The sequence below is a fragment of the Tursiops truncatus genome, chromosome 20 (assembly GCF_011762595.2).
Source record: "Tursiops truncatus isolate mTurTru1 chromosome 20, mTurTru1.mat.Y, whole genome shotgun sequence".
Taxonomy (NCBI): domain Eukaryota; kingdom Metazoa; phylum Chordata; class Mammalia; order Artiodactyla; family Delphinidae; genus Tursiops; species Tursiops truncatus.
Genome location: NC_047053.1, coordinates 36021482 through 36044102, shown reverse-complemented (window position 1 = coordinate 36044102; position 22621 = coordinate 36021482). Strand labels below are relative to the sequence as shown.

General features: G+C 41.8%; 1 protein-coding gene across 3 annotated transcripts; it reads right to left on the bottom strand.

The window, feature by feature from the left end:
- Positions 1 to 124: 124 nt before the first annotated feature.
- On the bottom strand, positions 125 to 21532 carry CBX1 (chromobox 1). 3 transcript variants are annotated; one of them, XM_073798440.1, is made up of 7 exons: positions 21336 to 21532; positions 18837 to 18938; positions 9616 to 9702; positions 5820 to 5996; positions 5167 to 5344; positions 4281 to 4375; positions 125 to 1646 (listed from the first exon to the last, which is right to left on the bottom strand). In XM_073798440.1, exons 4-7 carry the CDS (start codon positions 5957 to 5959, stop codon positions 1502 to 1504), a joined length of 558 nt encoding a protein of 185 aa, XP_073654541.1. In that variant the 5' UTR covers positions 5960 to 5996; positions 9616 to 9702; positions 18837 to 18938; positions 21336 to 21532; the 3' UTR covers positions 125 to 1501. The 3 variants fall into 3 exon arrangements, with proteins under 3 accessions (XP_073654541.1, XP_019780507.1, XP_004327094.1); XM_019924948.2 differs by lacking the exon at positions 9616 to 9702; XM_004327046.4 differs by lacking the exons at positions 9616 to 9702; positions 18837 to 18938 and having other exon boundaries at positions 21336 to 21531.
- Positions 21533 to 22621: the final 1089 nt, after the last annotated feature.

Here is a 22621-nt window from a genome sequence, read left to right as displayed (position 1 = left end):
AGACACTAGATTTTCAAGCCTACAGTATTTAAGAAATAAAACCATTCAAGTGTGGAAGTTGTTCCCAAAGAGGCTCAATCTATAAAATAAGGCAAGGAGTGTTTCTGGCAAGACAAGACAAAAATCAAGGATTATAAATCTATAGTTTTATTAAGACAAAAACTGACAGTGTTGGTATGAAGTTTAACATTTAAAAACAAAAGTTTTCACAGAAACCTAACACATGCCTAAAAAGATTTTACAACGGAGTTCTAGATGCAGGTCTAAATGATGTCAAGAACTGATGGATCTCATGATTCAAGACAGCATTTCGGGTTTTAGTTAATTCTTAGGATTAAAAAAATGTGTTTTGTTTTAAAGTGAACCACTGCCCCAGTATGAAAATTTAATCTCCTGAGACCAGGGCTTCAGAAATCATTCAACTCTTGAAGTGACTCAGTGAACTTGTGCTGTCAGTGACTGAACCCTGCCACCAATGGTTTCAAAGTTCAAAAAACAGAGGCTCCAAGAGTTTTCCACCCTAAGAGCACCGGCCCTTGTCTTTGCCTACTCTCCCATCTCCTATACCACCCTCTGCCCTTCCCCAAATACTTCAGCCAGTGGCTGGGATGGAGAAGCTGATATTTATAACTTCAAAATTGGAAAAGAAAGGGTCTTCTTGTCGATTTCAAGAATTAGCACCTCTAAGACAGAATGATCTGCCTGTGTATACACTCCAATAAGACTTTTCCTCAACCAGTTTCCATCCCCCAAATGGCGGCTTTGGTAACTTCTTAATTGGGAAGTTAAGAAGTTACCAAAGCTTAATGCTTTTTGGGAACAGCATTAAGCTCAGGCAGGCAACACCTTGGCTTCTAAGTTTCAGGCATTCACAGCTTTTAAACAGTCTCTCACAGTCCTCATTTAGGTTGCCAATGACATTTTTTGAAAGGATGAAATATTCTGGACACAGAACCAAATCATCATTAGTTGTTCTTTCCTTTCTTTCACCATTTCCCCCCAACAGGCCCCAAATTTTAACAAAAATGATCCTAACCCATCTCCCTTCTTCCCCACCCCATCCCTCCCACCCCAAATAACACACCAGAAATAGCCAAAAACTACATACATGCTACGCTGTAAAAATGCAGAGTTAACACTATTGGGAAGAAGGCTGTGGGTTGTGGAGATGCTCTTTGAAGATCTGCAGTATCTTTTGCTCTCCCACATCCCATTCTGCAAGTTTTGTCCTTCATAGAAGGCCCTTTGCTTTTGTCAGCAAAGTTCAGAATGGGTTGCCTTGAAACACTGACCCTCCTTCCCCTCCACTGGGATGGGTGTGCAAACTATACAGCATGGAGCGGCTTTAAAGCACTTGGGCTGCTGTAGGGCACAGAAACTATACTGGCTCTTCAAAGGACATCTTCTCAAGCCCCCTCTACGGTGTCAAGACAAGTAGATCTCCTTCTTTCCCCACCTGAAACCCACAGTCAGATGTGACAGGGGCTGGTACTCAGGAGAGTTAATTCTTGTCATCTTTTTTGTCATCATCCTCCGAGGGGTAGGAATGCCACGTCAGCCTTTCCTCATAGAAGGATATGACAACCTGTGGGCACTTGACATTGGCTTCCTTGGCAGGGACCAGGTCAGCCTCATCAGAGTTTTTCCTGCAGAACAAAGCACAAAGAGACTTTGAGACCAGGTGCTAGTGGTCTCCTAACTTGGATCACCCAAGGGCTTGGGCTTTTAAAATATTAATTCCAGGCTTCCCTGGTGGCGCTGTGGTTAAGAATCTGCCTGCCAATGCAGGGGACGTGGGTTCGAGCCCTGGTCCAGAAGATCCCACATGCTGCAGAGCAACTAAGCCTGTGCGCCACAACTACTGAGCCCGTAAGCCACAACTACTGAGCCCGTGTGCCACAAATACCGAAGCCCACGTGCCTAGAGCCCGTGGCTCTGCAACAAGAGAAGCCACCATAATGAGAAGCCCGCACACCGCAACGCAACAAAGAGTAGCCCCTGCTCACCGCAACTAGAGAAAGCCCGCACGCAGCAACAAAGACCCAATGCGGCCAAAAATAAATTTTTTTAAAAATTTATAAAAAATAAATTAATAAAATATTAATTCCAGAAGAGCAGGCCAGGGAAGGATGATAATATGGTGTAAGCATCATTTACTAGCAGCTTTTAGCCAAGTAATATCCTCGGAGATCTTCTCCCATTGAAAATGCCCTCTAGATATCTTTGTCAAAAGCTAACTCTGAACCCCTGGGAAAGGCCGCACACACACATACAAAACCATGACTCTCAGATTCTCTGAGGAAATAAGAGAGGCTACCATACTCTTCCAAAGCCATATCCCAGCTGCTAAAAGCCCATGGAGAGATCTTGGCTTGGTAATAGGATTTAATACCATGTTGGATAGTAAGATTTAATACCAATTTGGCACTGACCAGAGCCAATGCAGGTGGACACTTTCTTGCTTACTCATAATCATACTGTTTAACACTACCAAGTGCCATGCTCACAGACAGGCCACAACTCCCAGGTGCTTTGAAATGGTGCTTCAAAACTGGGAGATAGAAAATAAAGGGACTGTTACATAATTCTCCATATTTTTTCTGAATTTTAAAATGTTCTCAGAAATTGAAAACCACATACATATTACAAGGGACTTAGGGGTAAGCTATCTTCAGGTCATTGGGAACATCCTAGATGGAAGCAATAGCATAGGGCAGGCAGCAGATAGATGTATATGATGGGATCTCTGACGAGACACTACCCCAAACTTCCAGAACTCCAGCAACAGGTACACCAAAGCCACACAGCCCCACGGAACCAGGGAAGAGTAAGCCAGTAAGGTATGATTTTGAAAAACAGACAAGAGAATGGGAAGGAAAAGGAGTATAACAGCATGGGAACCTGAAGCAGGCTGCCCCTTGTTGACAATTCAACAACAGCCTTTGAAGTAAGAGTTCAGTCTTTTCACTGCACAGAAAAATAGCTACTTTGGGAAATGAACAAGTATCTCCATTCTCCAGGAAAATCACTTTAAAGTGAACTTGGTTTAATAATCAACATCCAATCTTAACTTGCAGAGTTACATTCAGCTATAATCTTTACACACTAGTGAGTGAACCAAAGGAATGTAGTGTCAAGCAATAAGGAGGTGCTACCATTACTCAGACTGGTCACATGCAGCCAGAGAAAGTGTATTCTAGTTGGACTGAATAAGTTCTGGTATTAATTCCTTTCTCCCATATGCAGCACCTTAAAAATGAACTTTTCTCCTACAGGCTACCAATAAATAAGCTAAAAGAAGGTCAGAGTCAGTAAACACCTAGGGAGTGCATGGGAAAAAAAAAGAGGTTTAGCCGGTTGTGCCATAGGCTTTCAGTGTTCAAGTTAGGCCTCTCCTGCCACCTTCTAAAGGAGAGGAATTAGTACAGATATGAGTTTCCGAGAAGGTTCTAGACTGACAAAAGGACAAAGCCCCTAGAATGCTGCCTTCTTTGGCACAGGCTTAGGATTATTCACTCCTAATTTATATTTTAAGGACAATGATTGAGCTTCACTTTGGGGGGGAGGAGAACAAGCACTTCCAACAAGCAAGAAAAAGGGAAGAAAGCTTTCCTTTTGGACAGAGAATAGAGAAATTATAGAGAATTTTGGGTTAATTACAGTTGTTAAGATTCTCAAGACAACTGCTTTCATTAAGCTGTTTCATGGAGTACTACCACCACTGGTATTTATACTTATAATGGAAAAAAGCAGGCTTCTCTGTATGCTTAGTATAGTAAAGGGGCCTTGCTGACCCCTGCTGGCAGATACTGCAATTGTAGAATCTGCACAAACTGGAGAGGATCTAACAGTCAAGGACAAAGGAAGAGCTACAGAAATTCTTTCCTAACCCTGAGAAGTTAACAGAATTTCTGATCCTGGGGCCAGCCCGATCTTTATTAAGGAGGTGGTGGAAGGGGAGGGTGGTTCAATCACATTTCTTTTTTTCCCCCTTTATTTACATGAGTGAAATGTGATTCCTCCCCATACCCTCTGTACTCCAGATTGTCTCCCACCTCCTAAAAAAAAATGGGCAAAGATCCAAGAATCCTAAGGGCCCCTACCTGTAACTCACGAGTCCGGGTTGGCAGTCAGGCCGAGGGTCACTATCGAAGGACTATGCCATCTTAAAGATTTCACACCTGGGCGACTGGAATTTTGAAGGTCCAGCTCTTTTCCTCTGGCATGGAACAGATGTGGAGAAGAAAAAAACAACCACACAGAGCCACTGGCAGACTCACCATTTCATCAGGAACATGAGTTCTCCACTGGAGTCTGTAGCTCCAATAATCCGCTCCGGTTCCAAACCCCGGGCAAAGCCTCGTGGCTTTTCTGACTGTAAAAACCACAGAGATGGAACAATTTTAACTATATGGGACTGTTATCCGGACTGGAGCAACTCCTGTTTCTCTGACAATGTTATCAAACCCTTTTGCCAATATTTCACCAAATCTTTGGCTCTAAGTCACAAGCCTTTTAGAATCCTTCTGAGTGATTATTCCGTCGAGTTTTGAAGTGCTTGAGGTTTCCCCATATGTAAAAAGGGACCCACATCTCAAGCAAAATAAATGTTCACAACTGTTCTTCACCCTCGAAAGGTACCTTACTTTACGGTATTGAATAGATTAAAACCTGTAATGATTAAAACATTGACAGCCATCTCCTCACAGGAATGAATTCCCTTGCACTTACTGTTCTTGAACCTCACATAAAATAAGAGTAGATTATGTGGCTTCATGAGATTGAACCCTCATTTTTTTTTTTTTTTTGCGGCACGCGGGCCTCTCACTGTTGTGGCCTCTCCCGTTGCGGAGCACAGGTGCTGGACGCGCAGGCTCAGCGGCCATGGCTCACGGGCCCAGTCGCTCCGCGGCATGTGGGACCTTCCCGGACCGGGGCACGAACCCGTGTCCCCTGCATCGGCAGGCGGACTCCCAACCACTGCGCCACCAGGGAAGCCCCTCTCAAACATTTTTAAAGCATTAGCCTATCTAACATTCCAAAAGGATTGAGAGCCAGCTGCTGAGATCTAAGGAGCAGCAGAACAAAAGTGCTTAAATTATCTTTCAGCTTCTTTGACAGCAGCATGAATTCTAGGCTAGTAAAAATTCTTACTTCGAGCCTTACCTCTTCTTTCTTCTTCTTTGGTTTGCTCTCCTCCCCCTTATCTTCCGAATCAGAATCAGCTTTGCGCTTGCCTCCCTCCGATTTATCTGTCTCGTGTGCTGTTTTCTGTGACTGCAGGAACTCAGCAATGAGGTCGGGGCAATCCAGGTTTTCTTCTGGCTCCCATGTGTTGTCCTCACTGAAACCAGAGGCACACAGTCACAATTTCCACTCAAAGTTAGCACACTCACACTAAGGAGAAGCACAGGAGGACAAAACCTGGTGTCCTTGGAACAGAGGAGTTAATGATAAAATATAACTGGATTCTGTCCAAGACCAAGAACCTGACAAAGTTGACATTTTTTGGGAGGCAGTAGGGGGCTTTTTAGTACAAATTGAAAGCTTAGAAACTTGCCTCCTTCAAAAGAAAGTTACTCTCTCTTTGCAAACTTGGATCAGTGTAAAGCCACACACAAAACTGCTCATCAGAAATCAGTCTTGCATGATAGCACTTTGTACATGTAGGTCATTTTCCTAATTAAACTATAAGCTGTGAAGGCCAGGCCTGAGTCACAACGTACCCATCAGTGCACCCTGGGTCATGCACATTACCAGTCTCCTGAGAAATAGTTGGTGACCAAATGAATGGATTTTCCTGGGTCAATGAAACTTACTCTGAGAACCCCTTCCACTTTAGGAGGTACTCCACTTTGCCCTTTACCACTCGACGGTCAAGAACTTTTTCCACCACATATTCTTCTTCTTCTTCTTCTAGCACCTCCTCCACTTTCTTCTTGTTTTGTTTTTTCCCCATAGTGCCCGCCAGCTTTCTGGTATAAAGGGTGACGCTGCTAAAATGATAAAGGAAATAAAAAGGACATTAGGGTACACTCTTAGGAGAATATTTGGATAAAACCAGGGACATCATCGATGATTTTAATAGTGCACGCTTGGGACTTCCCTGGTGGTCCAGTGGTAAAGAATCCACCTTCCAATGCAGGGGACATGGGTTCGATCCCTGGTCAGGGGACTAAGATCCCACATGCCATGGGGCCACCAAGCCCATGTGCCACAACTACTGAGCTCGTGCGCCTCAATTAGAGAGCCTGTGTGCCACAAACTACAGAGCCCACACACCCTGGAGCCTGAGTGCCACAACTAGATACAAAACCCGCACGCCAGAACCAGAGAGAAGCCTGTGTGCTGCAACGAAGAGCCCGCATGCCTCAACGAAGATCCCGCATGCCGCAACTAAGACCCAATGCAGCCAAAAATAATAAAATAAATAAGTAATAAATAAATCTTACAAAAAACAGTGCATTCTGCTTCAATAAATGTTATGCCTATTCATCTTCAATACCCAAGAGTTTTCTATGTTCAGCTAGAAAGTTAGTTTTCTAAAACAGCCCCAACTAATCTCACAGCAAAACTTCTTTATTCTTGCATATCCACTTAAAACTTTTATACCCATTCCTCCTAAGTTAAAAAAGCTCCCAATACCCCTTTACTTATGGTATCTAAAATATTACACTAATTTGAAAAAAAAGCAATTCTCCTAAAAATAAGGTCTATATATCAAACCTATATACATATAATCCTCTGATCCATACTTTCTAATTCTCTGAATGTTTTTCAATTTCATCACAGTATTGGACTTGGATTTTTACTAAGGGAAATGGCTTGTCCTATTTATTAAACATCTAGTTTAATTTTCCCTTCTGTATATGCATATATAATATAAGCAATTCTTCTGCATTGTTAAACACAATCTCTTTTGAGTCCCCTTAAGGTTCTTTATGTAGTCTTTTCTGAATGCCACCATTAATTTATAATTCTCAAGTTTCTTGTGAACTTTTTATTCTACTTTTTATTTCTAAGGCTGAGAAGGATTCATAAAAATGCCAGAATGACCATGGGATTCTCTAAACGAATTTGGAAATAAATGGGGGAAAAAAGGTGGGTATCACAGATAACAGAACCTGAATTTATTCTTTTGTAAAATATATCATCAGGCTGGGTAACCTCTAAGGGTTCTTCCAGTGCTAAAATTCCAGTCCCCTATAAATCTATTTTCTTTAGTCCTTCATACAACTCTTGACTGTTGGTAAGCATAAAGCCTTATGATAACAAATGTGTCAGTAGGTGGCGCCATAAGATACCTATACAACAAAATTGATCTACAAAACTGGCTGCAGTCTACAAATTGATAGATACATTAGCTGCCCAGAAGGAAATACAAACAACCAAGAGTATGGCAGATGATCCAAGACAAGAAAGTAGTTACTACCATGTTTCATGTTTGAATTTAAGGCAATGCTAATTGGGGTTTAAACTGGTTATTCCTAGCATCCTTGGGAAAAGGAGTCAGTGAAAGTAGGCTCTTCTAAATAGTTTTAAATTGGCACGTGTAGACAGAATGTATTTTAGAAAGAGTTCATCTATAGACTATATGAAATATAACAAACCTTTACTAAAAGTCAGGCTCATCAATATGAATCAGTTATAGTATCTACAGATGCTTATTTAGGTTTATACTCTGAGATATTCTCATGTCTGCATATATAAGCAATGCTGACTTACTGAAACAACAAACATTTGGCTACTAGAAAATTCTGCATTGCTGGAGACTGGAGATTCAAGAGAGTAAGTAATGGTCCCTGTCTTCCTGAAACCTAATGTCTGGTAAGAAAAAAATATAGATACCTCTTCCACTAAAGGTATTCTGAACTTTTGCTGAGTGGCACACACACACAGTTTTCTGAGATGCTTTCAGTGTGGCCTAAGGCCACACCCAATGCCCCTGTCCACACAGTTCAAAACACACATCTGCACTGACACTGTTCCTCTCCATTTACATACCAAAGATTCTGCTTTCCTTCCCTCCCCAACCCATCTTTTAGTGCCATGAGTTTTCCTTTTATTGTTACTGAACAGACTAATCAGTGTATTGAATGTCACCTTTTGCTAATTATTGGCTAGCTTCATTGTGCCTCTGATTCAGAGCCTGTTGCTTCTTCCTGGAGGGAGATACTTTCAGGTTTTCAGAATCTGATTGCCATGACAAGTGTTATAAGGAAAGGAAAAAAAGTCTAATTTTTCTTTTGGATAAATGCAGTAGTGTTTGCTCCGAAGAACAAGTGCTACTCCTTGCTTGCTTCCTTTCACTGTCAGTTGAAGGGGTGGCAAGATTCATGCATCAGTTAATGTGCAAAGAAAAATAAATTGACAATCACCTTTCAATAACAAAGGGTACCACAACTCCCTACATTAGTTTGGACTCAGAAATTGGAAGCTACTCCCTTTCTCAACAGACAGAAAAACAACGGGTTACAGACAACCCCAAACCAGTAACTGTCCCCTAATAACCCCTCTCCCAAGTAATTAAATTTAAGAAAGTAAAGGAAAGGCAGTCTTATCACTCTGGCTTCAGAATTCAGAGATATTGAAGGCTCTGTGTTATCTACATTAATAGCTACATTTGTCTTACAAAAAGAAATAACACTGAATCCTGCCCATCTGATCCTGTTACTACAAAACAAAAAGGTAGGGACAGCTTCTAGCTCATCTCTAGCTACTGCAGGCCTCCCCTCCCTTTATCGTTAGCATGGCCTCAAGGAGAAAGAGTCATAGCATAAGAATATAATCCTTTAGGTTAGGTAAAGAAAACCCCCAAATAGGGAAATCTAGAGTGAGACCGCTTGATTTTCATCTTTACTCACTTAAATTCATTGTCCTAAGAGCAACTCAAATGAGAAGTGAAGAATGTAGAAAACACACTTCCATTTCTCTCTTTTGAGTTTTCTTAACTGGCTCATCCCAGCATTTACCTCCAGGGATTGGATTCTCTTTATATTGGAGACTCTCAGCCAGGCTTCCCAGTGTGAGTGTTTTCCTTATTTATAGGTACTTCTCTGGGGTCCTGAATAAACCATTTGTCAAAATCAGTAGAGAAGTGGATTAAATACACAACCCACTCTTCCTACAGAATCTATCGATAGCACCTTCAGACAAGCCAAGAGCTCCCTTAAATATTATGACAGGCCAATTATTTGCATATAGTTTCCAAATCGATTATTTCAAGAGAGACCACCTCTCCCTGAATATGGCAATCTCCAAATACCAGCAGTGACATCTGGAAGGAGGGCTTTCAACTGGAATTGCTTGGCAAGGATATTCAAAGTAACTCAGATCAGCGTAGTAGCATAATGGAAAAATGCCTTTATTCAATGCTATTTGCCACTCTCCCTAAATATCCTGGCAACCAAATTATGGCATAAAAAGTGCCATAATCATTGAACAAAGGGTCAAGGTATATACTAGAACATCACAAGATGTACACAAGGGCGAACAGTTCTAAATTAACTCAGAAATCTTAGGGACTTCCCTGGTGGTCCAGTGGTTAAGGCTCCGTGCTCCCTATGCAGGGGGCCTGGGTTTGATACCTGTTCGCAGAACTAAGATCCCACATACCGCAATGCATCCCGTGCGCCGCCAACTACTGAGCCCACGCGCCACAACTAGAGAAGCCCTTGCACCGCAACGAAGACCCAGCGCAGCCTAAATAAATAAATAAAAAGATTAGAAAAGAATCCTTGGACAAGTCTTCTTAAGGGGGCTTCCCTGGTGGCGCAGTGGTTAAGAATCTGCCTGCCAATGCAAGGGATATGGGTTCGAGCCCTGGTCCGGGAAGATCACACATGCCACGGAGCAGCTAAGCCTGTGTGCCACAACTACTGAAGCCCGCATGCCTAGAGCCCGTGCTCCGCAACAAGAGAAGCCACCTCAATGAGAAGCCTGCGTACCGCAACAAAGAGTAGCCCCACTCACTGCAGCTAGAGGAAGCCTGCACACAGCAACGAAGACCCAACGTAGCCCAAAAAAAAAAAAAAAAAAAAAGTCTTCTTAAGGCTCATCACGATGTTTCAGACAAAAAATCCTTAACCTAGTTAAGCTGCTACAATTTTACCTAAATATTTACTGGGTCTGCTACATTTTAAGATGCCTAGAAAAATAATACGTTACATTTGTATTGCACTTTACAGTTTACAAAGTGCTACCATGTTATCTCATTTGATCTTTGAAACAATCCTATAAAATAAGCCATTCAGATGTTATTGACACCTCAGAGATAACACAATAAATTTACATGAAATAAATCTTCTAAGGTCACACAATTAACAAAAAATACATCATTTCAGTGTGGACATCTCCCAGCAGGACTGGGCTAATGGCCCTGCTGCACACACAGAACTAGGAGCTAGCTACACACTTAAAGGAGAAATTTCCCTCCAGCCTCTACGAGGACAGGACTGAAAGGTCTGACTTCAGTCCTGTCTACAATTTGTCATCAGTAAATAAGGAAGTGTGGATAATGATTTTCTTTCAAAAAAGACCTTAGAATATGTATAGGTGTTTAAAAACCAATGATTTTTTATTGGTTACTGGAATATGGAAGGTATACATTGTTAATTAAATCAGCAGGCAGTGGCAAAGCTTTGGTTTTTGGGGCCCCAGCAGTCTTCTCAGTCTTTTAAATTGACAAGTGCTAGATGGTGCAGAAGTTTTGAATTTTTGTAGCCTAGCAAGTAGGCTACAGAGAACTACTGAGAAAATGCCAATTTTAAGAACCCCAAATTCTTCTATAGTGTCCCAATAAATCCAGGAATAGTGTAAATCTGAAGCAAGAGTCATGAACTCATAGTTCTTTTAAGAGAAAGAAAAAGCACAGTTGCAATTCTCCTGGATACCCCCTCCACTCCTACAGTTAGGAGCTAGAAAATGGAAAGGAGGAACAATGCTACTTGCAGGCAGAGGCAGTGAAGTATCAGACACAAGATTAGGCATTCTGGTTTTGAATACAGGCAGACCTCCAGACCCCTGCAATAAAACGAGACTCACAAATTTTCTGGTTTCCCAGTGCATATAAAAGTTTACACTATATTGTAGTCTACTAAGCAATAATAGCATTATGTCTAAAAAACCAATATACATACTACCTTAAAGAATACTGTGAAAAATGCTAACCAACATCTGAACTTTCAGCAAGTCAACCTTTTTGCTAATGAAGGAAGGGTCTTGACCTGATGTTGATGGCTGCAGAATGATTTAGGGTGGTGCATTCTGAAAGATGGGGTGGCTGTGACAGTTTACTAAAATAAGACAACAATGAAGTTCTCCACACTGACTCTTCCTTTCACGAACTGATTTCTCTGTAGCATTCATGCTGTTTGATAACCTTTTACCCACAGAACTTCTTTCAAAATTGGAGTCAGTCCTCTCAAACCCTGCTGCTGCTTTATCAAATGAGTTTGTATAATATTCTAAATCCTTTGTTGTCATTTCAACAGCCTTCACAGCATCTCCACCAAGAGTAGATTCTGTCTCAAGAAACCACTTTTTTGGCTCAACCATAAGAAGCAACTCACCCGCTGAAGTTTTATTATGACACTGCAGCAATTAAGTCACTCTTCAGACTACACTTCTAATTCTAGTTCTCTTGCTATTTCCACCACATGTCTATTTCTTTCACTTAAGTCTTGAACCCCTCAAAATCATCCATGAGGGCTTGGAATTAACTTCTTTCAAACTCCTGTTAGTGTTGGTATTTTGACCTCTTCCGATGAATCACAAATGTTCTTAATGGCATCTAGAATGGTGAATCCTTTCCAGAAGGTTTTCAATTTACTTTGCCCAGATCCATCAAAGGAATCACTATCTATGGCAGCTACAGCCTTACAAAATGTATTTCTTAAATAATAAGACTTGAAAGTCAAAATGACTCCTCGATCCACGGGCTGCAGAATGATGCTGCGTTTGCAGGCATGAAAACAACATTAACCTTGTACATCTCCATCAGAGCTCTTGGTGACCAAATGTTGTCAATGAGCAGTAATATTTTGAAAGGAATCTTTTTTTCTAAGCAGTAGGTCTCAACAATGGGCATAAAATAACTTTATTGTGTGCAGCAGCCCTTTTTACACCAAGTATTAGTTTTTTCATGTGAAATAAGGTTTAAAATGATAAAGTTATTGTTAAGGAGATGCACTGGGCAATAGAAAAAGCTGAATAGAGTTTTTGTCAGAAACTGGAAAACAGAACAGTCTGGAAAAAAAGGACCACATGTTGCTAAGACCAAAAAAGGAGACTGGAGACCATGCTGTAAACTACGTTGTAAACAGATGTGCTGTCATCCAGGCTTTGTTGTTCCATTTACAGAACACAGTCAGAGTAGATTTAGCAGATTTTAAGGGCCCTAAGATTTCTGGAATGGTAAATGAGTACTGGCTTCAACTTAAAGTCACCAGCTGCATTAGCCCCTAACAAGAGAGTCAGCCTGTCCCTTGAAGCCAGGCATTGACTTCTCCTCTCTAGCTATGACAAAGTCCTAGATGGCATCTTCTTCCAATAGAAAGCTGTTTTGTCTACACTAAAAATCTGTCGTTTACTGTAGCCAACTTCATTAATTATTTTAGCTAGATCTTCTGGATAACTTGCTGTAGCTTCTATGTCAGCACTTGCTGCTTCACTTTGCATTTTTATGTTATGGAGATGGCTTTCCTCCTTAAATCTTATGAACCAACCTCTGCTGGCTTCAACGCTGTGACCGGTTTAATCTTCTATCCAGGCCATTAAAACTTTCTACATATGAGCAAGAAGACTGTTTTGTTTTCTTATCATTTATGTGTTCACCGGAGTAGCACTTTTAATTTCCTTTAAAAACTTTTCCTTTGCATTCGTAACTTGGCTAAGCAGCGCCTACCTTTTGGCGTATCTCAGTTTTCAACATGCCTTCCTCATTAAACGTAATCGTTTCTAGATTCTGATTAAAGTGAGAGACACAACTTTTCCTTTCACTTGAACACTTAGAGGCCATTGCAGTGTTATTAAATGGCCTAATTTCAATATTCGTTGTATCTCAAGGAATAGGGAGGCCTGAGGAAAGGGAGAGAAACTGGGGAACAGCTGGCAGATTAAGTTTCACCATCTTACATGGGCATGGTTTGTGGCACCCCAAAACAATTACAATAGTAATATCAAAGATCACTGATCACAGATCACTATAACAAATATAATAGTAATGAAAAAGTCTGAAATATTGCAAGAATTACCAAAGCGTGACACAGAGACATAAAGTGAGCAGATGTTGTTAGAAAAATGGCACTGATAGACTTACTTGACACAGGGTTGCCACAAACCTTCAATTTGTAAAAAATGCAGTATCTTCAAATAAAGCGAAGTGTAATAAAACAAGGTATGCCTGTAGTTGTTCCTAGTGAAACGATATGAGAAGGATCTGAGAAGACAATGTGAGCATAGCTCCTGCTTGCCATCACAAACATGAATTATAACGGGCTACCCCAGAACTTCCATACGGATTTCTTGCCAGCTTGAAAGGTCAAATTCCAGATGTGAGGACAAGGTAACAGCTACAGCCCTCTGAAACAAACCAGTAGGCCTTTTGAGGTAAACACTAAGGTGAAACATTTAGAATGCTGGTCTGGTGAGATGACCATCTGTACTAAGAAAGAATTCACAGGAAAGCAGACCTTGAGTAGAGAACTTTCACCTACATGAGAATAAGAATCACCTATGGAATTTATAAATACAGATACCCAGATCCAGTGAGTCAGAGTGTAGGGTGTGTGTATGTGCATTATTTAAAAAAATATTTTGTTTTTCTAACTGTAATATAATACATGTATTCACATTCAATTAGGGAATCAAAGTTCCCTGGCTCAAAACCTGTCAAAGCTGTTCTTCTATATGTAAACTGACCCAGATGTACATATGTGAAAATAGTTATTATAGTTCTATAATTTGCCTTTTAATATAATGTAATGCATCTCTGACATTGTTGCATAAAGGTCTCCACTCTTTTTTTTTTTTTTGCGGTACGCAGGCCTCTCACTGCTGTGGCCTCTCCCGTTGTGAAGCACAGGCTCTGGACGCGCAGGCTCAGCGGCCATGGCTCACGGGCCTAGCCGCTCCGCGGCATGTGGGATCTTCCCGGATCGGGGCACGAACCCGTGTCCCCTGCATCGACAGGCGGACTCTCAACCACTGTGCCACCAGGGAAGCCCAAGGTCTCCATTCTTAAGCTGCATAGTATTCCATCTTGTATGGCCACACCATACTCTAACCATCTACCTAATGATGAAAATTTCGGTTGTTTCCAATTTATTATTATTGCAAACACTGTTGATTTGACCACGGCACCTGCATCTTTAAAAGCTCCTTAGGTGATCTGATGCATTCCTTGGATATAAGCCATTGCTGTAAGAGGACTGGCAGAAACTACATTCCTCAGGTGAAATTATACATTATTGCAGACATAAATCAATTCTCATAGTTAGCTAAAAGGTAGGTGAACGTTTTACTTTCTCCATAAAAATTTAGAATAAGGCTGAACAGTAAGTAATAACTGATGTTCTTGAAAACAAAACCTCTACATCACATTCAACATCATTCACTCTAGACCTTTCTTGTACTAGAAATGAAACTGGAAGAGCACTGCCTGAAGGGTCCTCACAGTTCCTTTCACCAAAAGAAAGCTAGTATGAGCACCAGAAGCATGGTATCTTTGCTGTCCTTGACCTCTCAAAACTTTATGCTTATAGGTAGTTATATATATTTACTGCATAACTCAGTTTTCTCATCTGTAAAACTGGTGTAACAACTCTCATGGAATTCCTTTGAGGTGAGCTTTTATGACCTTCTGGCATTCATTATCTATTTACATATTTGCATATATAACCTACTTCATTAGATTATTTACTGCTTTAAGCGTAAGGATAACTCTCTGAAATCCAGTGCATTGGGAACTCTAAGAAAATACCATTTTTGTTCAATGTATATGGCTGAAATTCATGGCTAGGTTTTTCTTTCTTTTTTAAATATATTTTGGCTGTGTTGAGTCTTCATTGCTGCGCACAGACTTTCTCTAGTTGTGGCGAGCGGGGGCTACTCTTCCTTGTGGTGCGTGGGCTTCTCTTGTTGTGGGGCAGGGGCTCTAGGCGCACAGGCTTCAGCAGTTGCAGCACGCAGGCTTAGTAGTTGTGGCATGTGGGCCCTAGAGCGTGCGGGCTCTAGAGCACAGGCTCAGTAGTTGTGGAGCACGGGCTTAGTTGCTCCGTGGCATGTGGGATCTTCCCGGACCAGGGATCGAACCCGTGTCCCCTGCATTGGTAAGCGGATTCTTAACCACTGTGCCACCAGGGAAGTCCCCTGGCTAGGTTTTTCAAAACAGCAGAGCAGCTCCAGAACACACTCAAGAAGGACCCAGGTCTGACTGGTATGAATGACCAATAATTATAAAACAGAAACCAAGATCTCATTTCTGGAAGACTGAGATAGAAGAGCTGCCAGAATCGGAGAAATCACATTTCATATACCTAAAGTGTAGGAATTTCTTATGTTCTTCCTTTTGTCTCACCCAGGCAGCAAAACAAAGTAAGAAAGCCCTTGTAGTAAATGGCAAAAGGAATCTATGTTCCTATGAAGACAGATAAGATAGGTGAGAAAAAGGAAGTAAATTCTGGATACAAACAATGGAAAATTTCAACAGAATTATTTGCAAAAGGAATTTTAAGATATCTGAAGAACTACATAAATACCAAAAGTCAGTTTTAATGATTCATACAGTAAAGTTCTATAACTTCAGAGGTTGTGATTTCAGGCTCTGATTTTACAGATATACTTTTAAAAAAGGCCCATCACCCAATTAAATGAATGGTCTAAGAATTCATATAGCTTTTACTGAGTTCAAGACAAAATTATGACATTCTTGATTTCTCCCCACTCAAACCCCATATCCAGTCTCTTACTAAATCCTGTTGATTTTATATCTTAAATATCTTTTAATTTATACATTTGTCTAGTCCCACTACTACCATCCTATTCCAAGCAACCACCATCTCTTGCCTGGATAACTCCCAACCCAATTCATTCTCAATACTAGCCACTGATGTAAAAATGCAGACCTCTTCATACCATTATCTGTGGGCATTTGAGCTGAAGACCACTGCACCTAACCCTATCAATCACAATTACCTTGCCCTTTGCTCCATTCTTCACTTGACTAATTCCCTTAGCTAAAAAAATGTCATCATCAGAAGCTTCCCCGAAGCCCCAGACTAAGTTTAGGTTAACTCTTCCTGTGAACATGCTCCTACAGTATTCATTCACTTAACAATTACCTATATTGGGTGCCTATTATGCGTGAGACACTAGACAAATAGGGTGAACAAGACAGACAAAATCCCTGGTCTCTTAGAGTTTATATTCTAATGTGGACAAATGAGTCAGCATGAGTGGGAGTGTATGCATGCATGCATGCGTGTGCAGAGTAGGGCACAGACAAGAAGCAAGAAAACATTAGTGATAAATGCTATAAAGAAAATATCTTCAGATTAAGTAACATTTAAACAGAGACCCAAATGACAAGGAGACAACTCAGCAAAAATGAGAAAAACGTACCAAATTTAAAGAATAGTGGGTTCAAAGTCCTAGGGTGAGAAGAGCTTGCTATATCTGAAGAACAGAAGTGTGGCCAGGTAGAAAGAGCTATATTGCGGGAGCAGCAGACAAGGACCAGATGATAATTACCGTGCATTTCACTCCCCACTTCATTCCTTCATCTAGCTCCTTTTTCCATTCCTTGTTTTCCTTACCCATCTTTTGCCTCTAGCTTAGGTTTAACCTAGTCAGTTAATGGCTATAAAAGTTTATAACTACAGCTCTACTAGCTTTTAATACCATCTATTAAAAAACCAAATCAAATCAATAAGGATTTACTAAGAGCTTGGGTGGAATAAAGGGTGACCAATTCATCCCAGCTAAAGCACTGAAAGCTTCTGAAAGCTCCACATCACAGAATGTGGAATCCCCTCAGACCCAGGCAAATGGAACTGTTTGGCCAGGCTAGCAGCATATGCAGACTCACAGGAAGTAGAGGCTTTTGAAAATCCCATAAGGACTAGTAATAACAAAATAACTTTTATTGAATACTTAACACTTAATGCATAGAAAGGCACTTAATTCAATGCTCACAACATCTCTATTAAGCCCATTTCACAAACGAGGAAACTAAGGCTTACCGAAGCAAAGAAAAATTCCCCAAGTCCCCTGCTCAAGGGTAAGACACAGAGCCAGGACTGTACGATTAAAAACATACCAGAAAGGTACAAATGCAATTGAAGTTCATTTCAATAGAAGAAATGACAGGAGTATGCAGTAATTAGCAAAAGAAATGTAAGCAAGAAGTAGCCGCCATCAAAGCACTACCGGGGCTTGGAAGAATAAATGGCTAGGGTGATTAGAAAGGTTTTGAAAAGCTGGGATTGAGGCAAGGTTCCAATAGCATTTGAAAAACTGGACTGGAGGGAGGCGATTTAGCCCAAGGAACTATTGTTAACAAAAGCAACGGAGGCAGACAGTGTGTAAACCAGTTTAGGTGGGAGTACACTGATTAGGAAAGTGGCAGGTAACTGCTAAAAAATTTTCTACAAAGTCTCCTCCTCCTTTCTTATAAAAAAGGCCAAACTCCACAATGTACATCTAACACCCTTTAGATCCAACCATTCCATACTCCTACTTCCCTCACAAACCTATTCTCCTGTCAAAACAGAAAAGTACAACCTGAACATATCCTGCACATTTCCTCCATGCATGGATTTGCTCATTATTAAGAAGTGTGCTCCTGTCCAAGGCTAGTAGTCAAAATCCTACCCCTCCTTCAAGAGCTAGCTCAAGTGCTACTTCTTCCATGATGCTTACCCAACTTAGCTAAATATTATTTCTCTTTTTCTTGTGGTTCCCAAAGCATTTTGTTTCTATTTTTACTCAGACACTCAAAGGTAGGTCTGGACCCAGTGTAAGGTGTTGAACCCTATATGGGCAATAAGAATGGATGTCTCAGATTGAGATAACGAGGGAACAGAAGTCCAAAGTTGTCAGCTTTTTAGGGAATGATGAGCAAATAAATCGGATCTGCAAAGAAGTAAGTATCCTTGCTGAGCATTAGCAACTACATACCAGTCATCAAAAAGCAGGTGAAGGCATGTGTAGTATATTCAGTTTGTAGTCCTCCTAACTCATGTTTCTAAACTGCTTTCAGTTTGTTAGCTGTGGCTGTTTGTGAGGCAAATGCTTTCCAGATGGAAAACTTTACTGCGCAGAAAACAAGAACTTGTGCCACATACCGGGTGGGCAGGAGTTTCATTTTTAAAGAAATCCCTGTCCTCGAATTCCAGGATCTAGGACTAGAATACCAGTGTGTGAATAAAATTAGAATTTTATCTGAGACGTGTCCAGAAGCTTGGCTAACTCCTTTTCATGGTGCTGATAGAAATGAAACTATAGATATAGCTTGGGTTTAGAGGCCATAGGGATCTGTAAATATTAGTAGAACACAGTGATACCTGAAGCAAATATTTTAGTTTAAAATGAAATAAAAGTGATTAGAAAGCAAGACCAGAATAAGAGCAGAGACCAAAGGATTCATAGACAACAAAACAAAACCAGAGTAGTGACATTAACTTCTCAAATACCATAGTTCTGTTAGGCCCTCAATGTGTTTGCTATTATTAAAGAAAGGCACAATTTCACAGACAAATTAGGCTGCCCCCTTTTGGTCAGTAAATCATAAAAGCTTAAAAGGCAGGAAAGATTTAACAAGTTATTCAAATACTTACAGGATCAGAATTTTGTCCTCATTCAAACAACTTCTCCAATTAATCGTGGAAAGGCTATTCAATTTTTCAGTAGACATCGCCATTGAGAAATACTTATTAACTCTATACAAAGGACACAAATGATTTTTCAAGATACTTATATAACAGAAAATATTCAAAATACTATATAGCTTGCTGTTGAAACCCAGAACCTGGGTCCTCTCCTAGTACTTGCCTAAGGTATTTAAAACTGCCACTTGCACAATCTGCATACCTTTTCTGTATTTAATACCAGGGTGAGTATATTAAAAACATAGGCTAAGACAAGCATGCCAAGGGCAACAGTTTTACTCTGCCTAACGTCATAGAACAAAAACAGGCAAACTGATTACATAAATGCACATCAGGCCATTCTACTAATACGGGATTCTCAAAAAAGATCTCAAAGCCCTATCCATTCAATTGATTACATAAATGCACATCAGGCCATTCTACTAATATGGGATTCTCAGAAAAGATCTCAAAGCCCTGTCCATTCATTCAACAATATGAATGGTCAACAATGTTGTCAGACACTTGAATGAACAAGAGGCATGGCCCCATCTTATATAGGCCATAAACTAGCCATTAGCATCTTATTCCAAAAACTCTTCAGCGAAATAACCTATGATGCAAAAAAGCCATCATATCTAATGCAAAACCTGTTATACCACGAGAAAGAGTATATGAAAAAGGAAGATTTCAATGGATAAACTACTAGAAAATGACAAAAATTCATCAATTCTCTTTAAGTGGTGTGAATTCAAAAAGAAACATTTTCCTAGTCTCTAAAATGGGCACCAGAAGATATAATGGTTGCTTCCTTTCTTTAGATGATTATAAAAATATTAGTATCCTGTAGTCAAAATGCAGAAGGATAGGGTACCCATACTTGGTCTCCTTTAATCAAGAAGCTAGAAACACCAAGCTACACAATATTTACATTTTTAGTGAAAAACAATTTAGGTTATAGCAGCCAATGAAGAAAATGGCACCAGAGGGAAAATTGGAAATGACTGAAGATTCTGAACTGCCTTGAAGCTTTATTAAGGTGTGGCCGATTCCAACACTGTGCACTTCAGTCATAGCACTTTCCATGTAAATATCTGTAAGCACCTTGGAGCACTGGCACTAATTTCCCAATTGTATTCCTGCATTCATTCCAAAACCCTGGACCTTTTAGAACTATTCCAAAATGGCGACCTGATTCTTAACACATTTGAGGACAGCTTACCCCTGGCCAGAGGTTCTAGCGTAACTGATCTTTTTGTAAATTCCACCTTAATTGAGCTCAACCAATACATGTCTGAATATAGCAACAATCCATGAAAAATCTTCATCTGAAGTTTTGGAAAAGGGGTAAAGTACTGCTCCCTTCGTATTCAAATTTTCCAGGAAGGACAAGCTGCCTAAAAAACTTAAGAGTCCAAGGAAAAAAACCTCACAATCTCACGAACTTTTCCACTTTCTCTCTCAACCTCCCACACCGTCTCATAATCTCTCACTAAGTTAACTTCATTCCTTAAATATGAACTCATCTACACATTTCTACAATTTCACCGCAGTGAAATTGTGACCAGCAACAATCTCAGATAAAAACGTATGGAACTAATTATGAATCAAAGCAAGAGCTGCACTTGGACTTTTTAACTCCCTAAAGGAATCAAGGAGTGAAGGTAGTAGAAAATCTGGAAAAAGGAAAAAAGTGTGTTCCATCTTTTCTTCACACATTATTCTTACTGCCGATCAACCAGGAAGCAAGGGGTGGCCAGTTTCCCCCTTTTCTTCTTCACACCTCACAGAAAATGCTCTCGGGACCTCCGCCCCACTTGCCCTGACAGCTTCTCCCCGCCTCCCCCCGCCCCCCAACCCGAGCCAAGCCAGGCAAATACTACCCCTCCTTCTAGCCTCTTCCTCGATTTATTCAACAGATCTCTTCCCCCAGTAGCACACTTTGGGCCGCCCGGCCCACCCTTACAATTTCCTCGAAGTTACCGTTCCCCAGCCCTGCAAGAGGAATTCCTCTGGCAGCCCCGGCTGGACCCAATATATTCTCAGGTTACATTTCTAAACCTCGGGTCTCGCAGTCACCAACGCTCCCTACGCTTGTCCAAGCATCCAGGCTGCCCCGTCCGTCCCCTTCCCAATTTACCCAGTGTTTTCTCTCCAGCCCAACCCAAGGAGCATTGTCTCGGTCTACCCAGGCCCGAAGGGCGACCCGCAAGTGCTCGGCCCACCCAGAATCGCTTCAATTTCTGGCTCAGGAGACGCCGCCCCGCCCTCTCCATCCTTCTCGCGCCAGTCGTCCTACTCACTGCGCCCGGCGGAGAGCTCGGCGCGGGAAGGGCGCGGGATTCAGACACGCTCCCCGCTCCCGACCTCCGCCGCGAGCGCGCGGCCCCTCATCCAGGGCTCCCGCCGCCGCCGCCGCCGCCTCCGCGCGCCTCCCCCCCGCTTCCCCGCCTCTAGCGGGCTCTTCACCTCAGAGCAGCGCCCACGAGCCCGCGAGAAATCGGTGCCGCGCTACTAGCGCGTCTTGTCGGGCCGGCCAGGGGAGTGGCGACCAGAAAAGCAACAAACCGGTTGACCGCGGTTGAGCCCCTCACTGAAGCGGCGTACCGCAGGCCCCGGCCAACGGCCCTCCCCTCAGCCGAACAAAAGAGCCTCGCACTCTGCGCTGCCCGCCGCCCGCATGACGCAGGCGCGACGTCCCGCCGCACAGCGCTATGGGACTCGAAGTCCGTCCCAGACTACAAGACCCGAAGTGCTGCGCGCCTTCCACGGCGCCACGCACAGTTTGCTAGGGTTTCGAGTTTTACTTAGTTCTTCGATAGCTAGTGCCGCCGAAGCGACTGCAGTTTAGAAAGCTGCAACCTAGAAAGTTAAAACGTGTGGTTTTACAAGAGAGTCTGATGCTTGGTCTGAAATATCAACCACTTCTGGACAGTAGTTCACATCCTTGAAAATTTTGCATCTTATAACAGGTTTCTCACCAGATCTCTGTAAGGCTCCTACGTCTCGGCGTTGAGATTACAGTACTTCCCTTTCGAGGCCTTCCCTGACCCCTTAGGCTAGGTAGGTCCGCCTGGTAGGTGTCATCATAGTATCTCATTGGCTGCACCAATGGGTGGCTTTAGTGCCAAAACCCCCATTATCCATGAACACCCCTCCCTCACCCAGCCTCCCCAAAGAAACACAGAAATAGGCAAAAAAACATGTTTCTTATTCTTTGGGACAAGTGTTATAATTCTTCTAATATCAACTAGATTGCCATCCCCAAACCCGCTCACGTGGGAATTCGGTCTCATCGTAATATTCACCCCACTTTATTGTCATGTCTGTCTTCTCTCTTGGACTCAAAACACCACTCCAGTAAGGGCAGAAACCTTGGCCCAGTACAGCCCCTAGCATACAGTAGTCAATCCCTAGCATACAGTAGTCAATCAACATTTGTTGACTAAATGAATTAATATGTTCTTCTCCTACCTGACAGAAAATGTAGGTGATCAAGATTTCCTTCGTCTCTTTTCTTCACATCATATTTGTGGGGTTTTTCGATCTCCCCCCCTTACTCTACTTTTCCTTATCCAATCAGGAACTAAATAGAACTTCTACCACCAAGGTGACGTTTTCCCCCTTACCTGGAATTCAAACATCCTCCTAATCAGAGGGAAAGGAAAAAGGCAACTAGTCTACTGTACTCCACCCCAGAATGCAGGAGTCTGCATTTATATAGCAGTTTTGCTGTGCCAGGTACTGTGCAGGAT

Bases quoted from the DNA above. Each gene is read 5' to 3' on its own strand.
- CBX1 (XM_019924948.2), bottom strand. From the start codon at position 18,919: ATGGCGATGTCTACTGAAAAATTGAATAGCCTTTCCACGATTAATTGG. The intron at 5,345-5,819 runs GTAAGTTTCATT...CTCTGGTTTCAG, and splicing joins AAGTGGAAGGGGTTCTCAGA to TGAGGACAACACATGGGAGC. The intron at 4,376-5,166 runs GTAAGGCTCGAA...TGGTTTTTACAG, and splicing joins CAAAGAAGAAGAAAGAAGAG to TCAGAAAAGCCACGAGGCTT.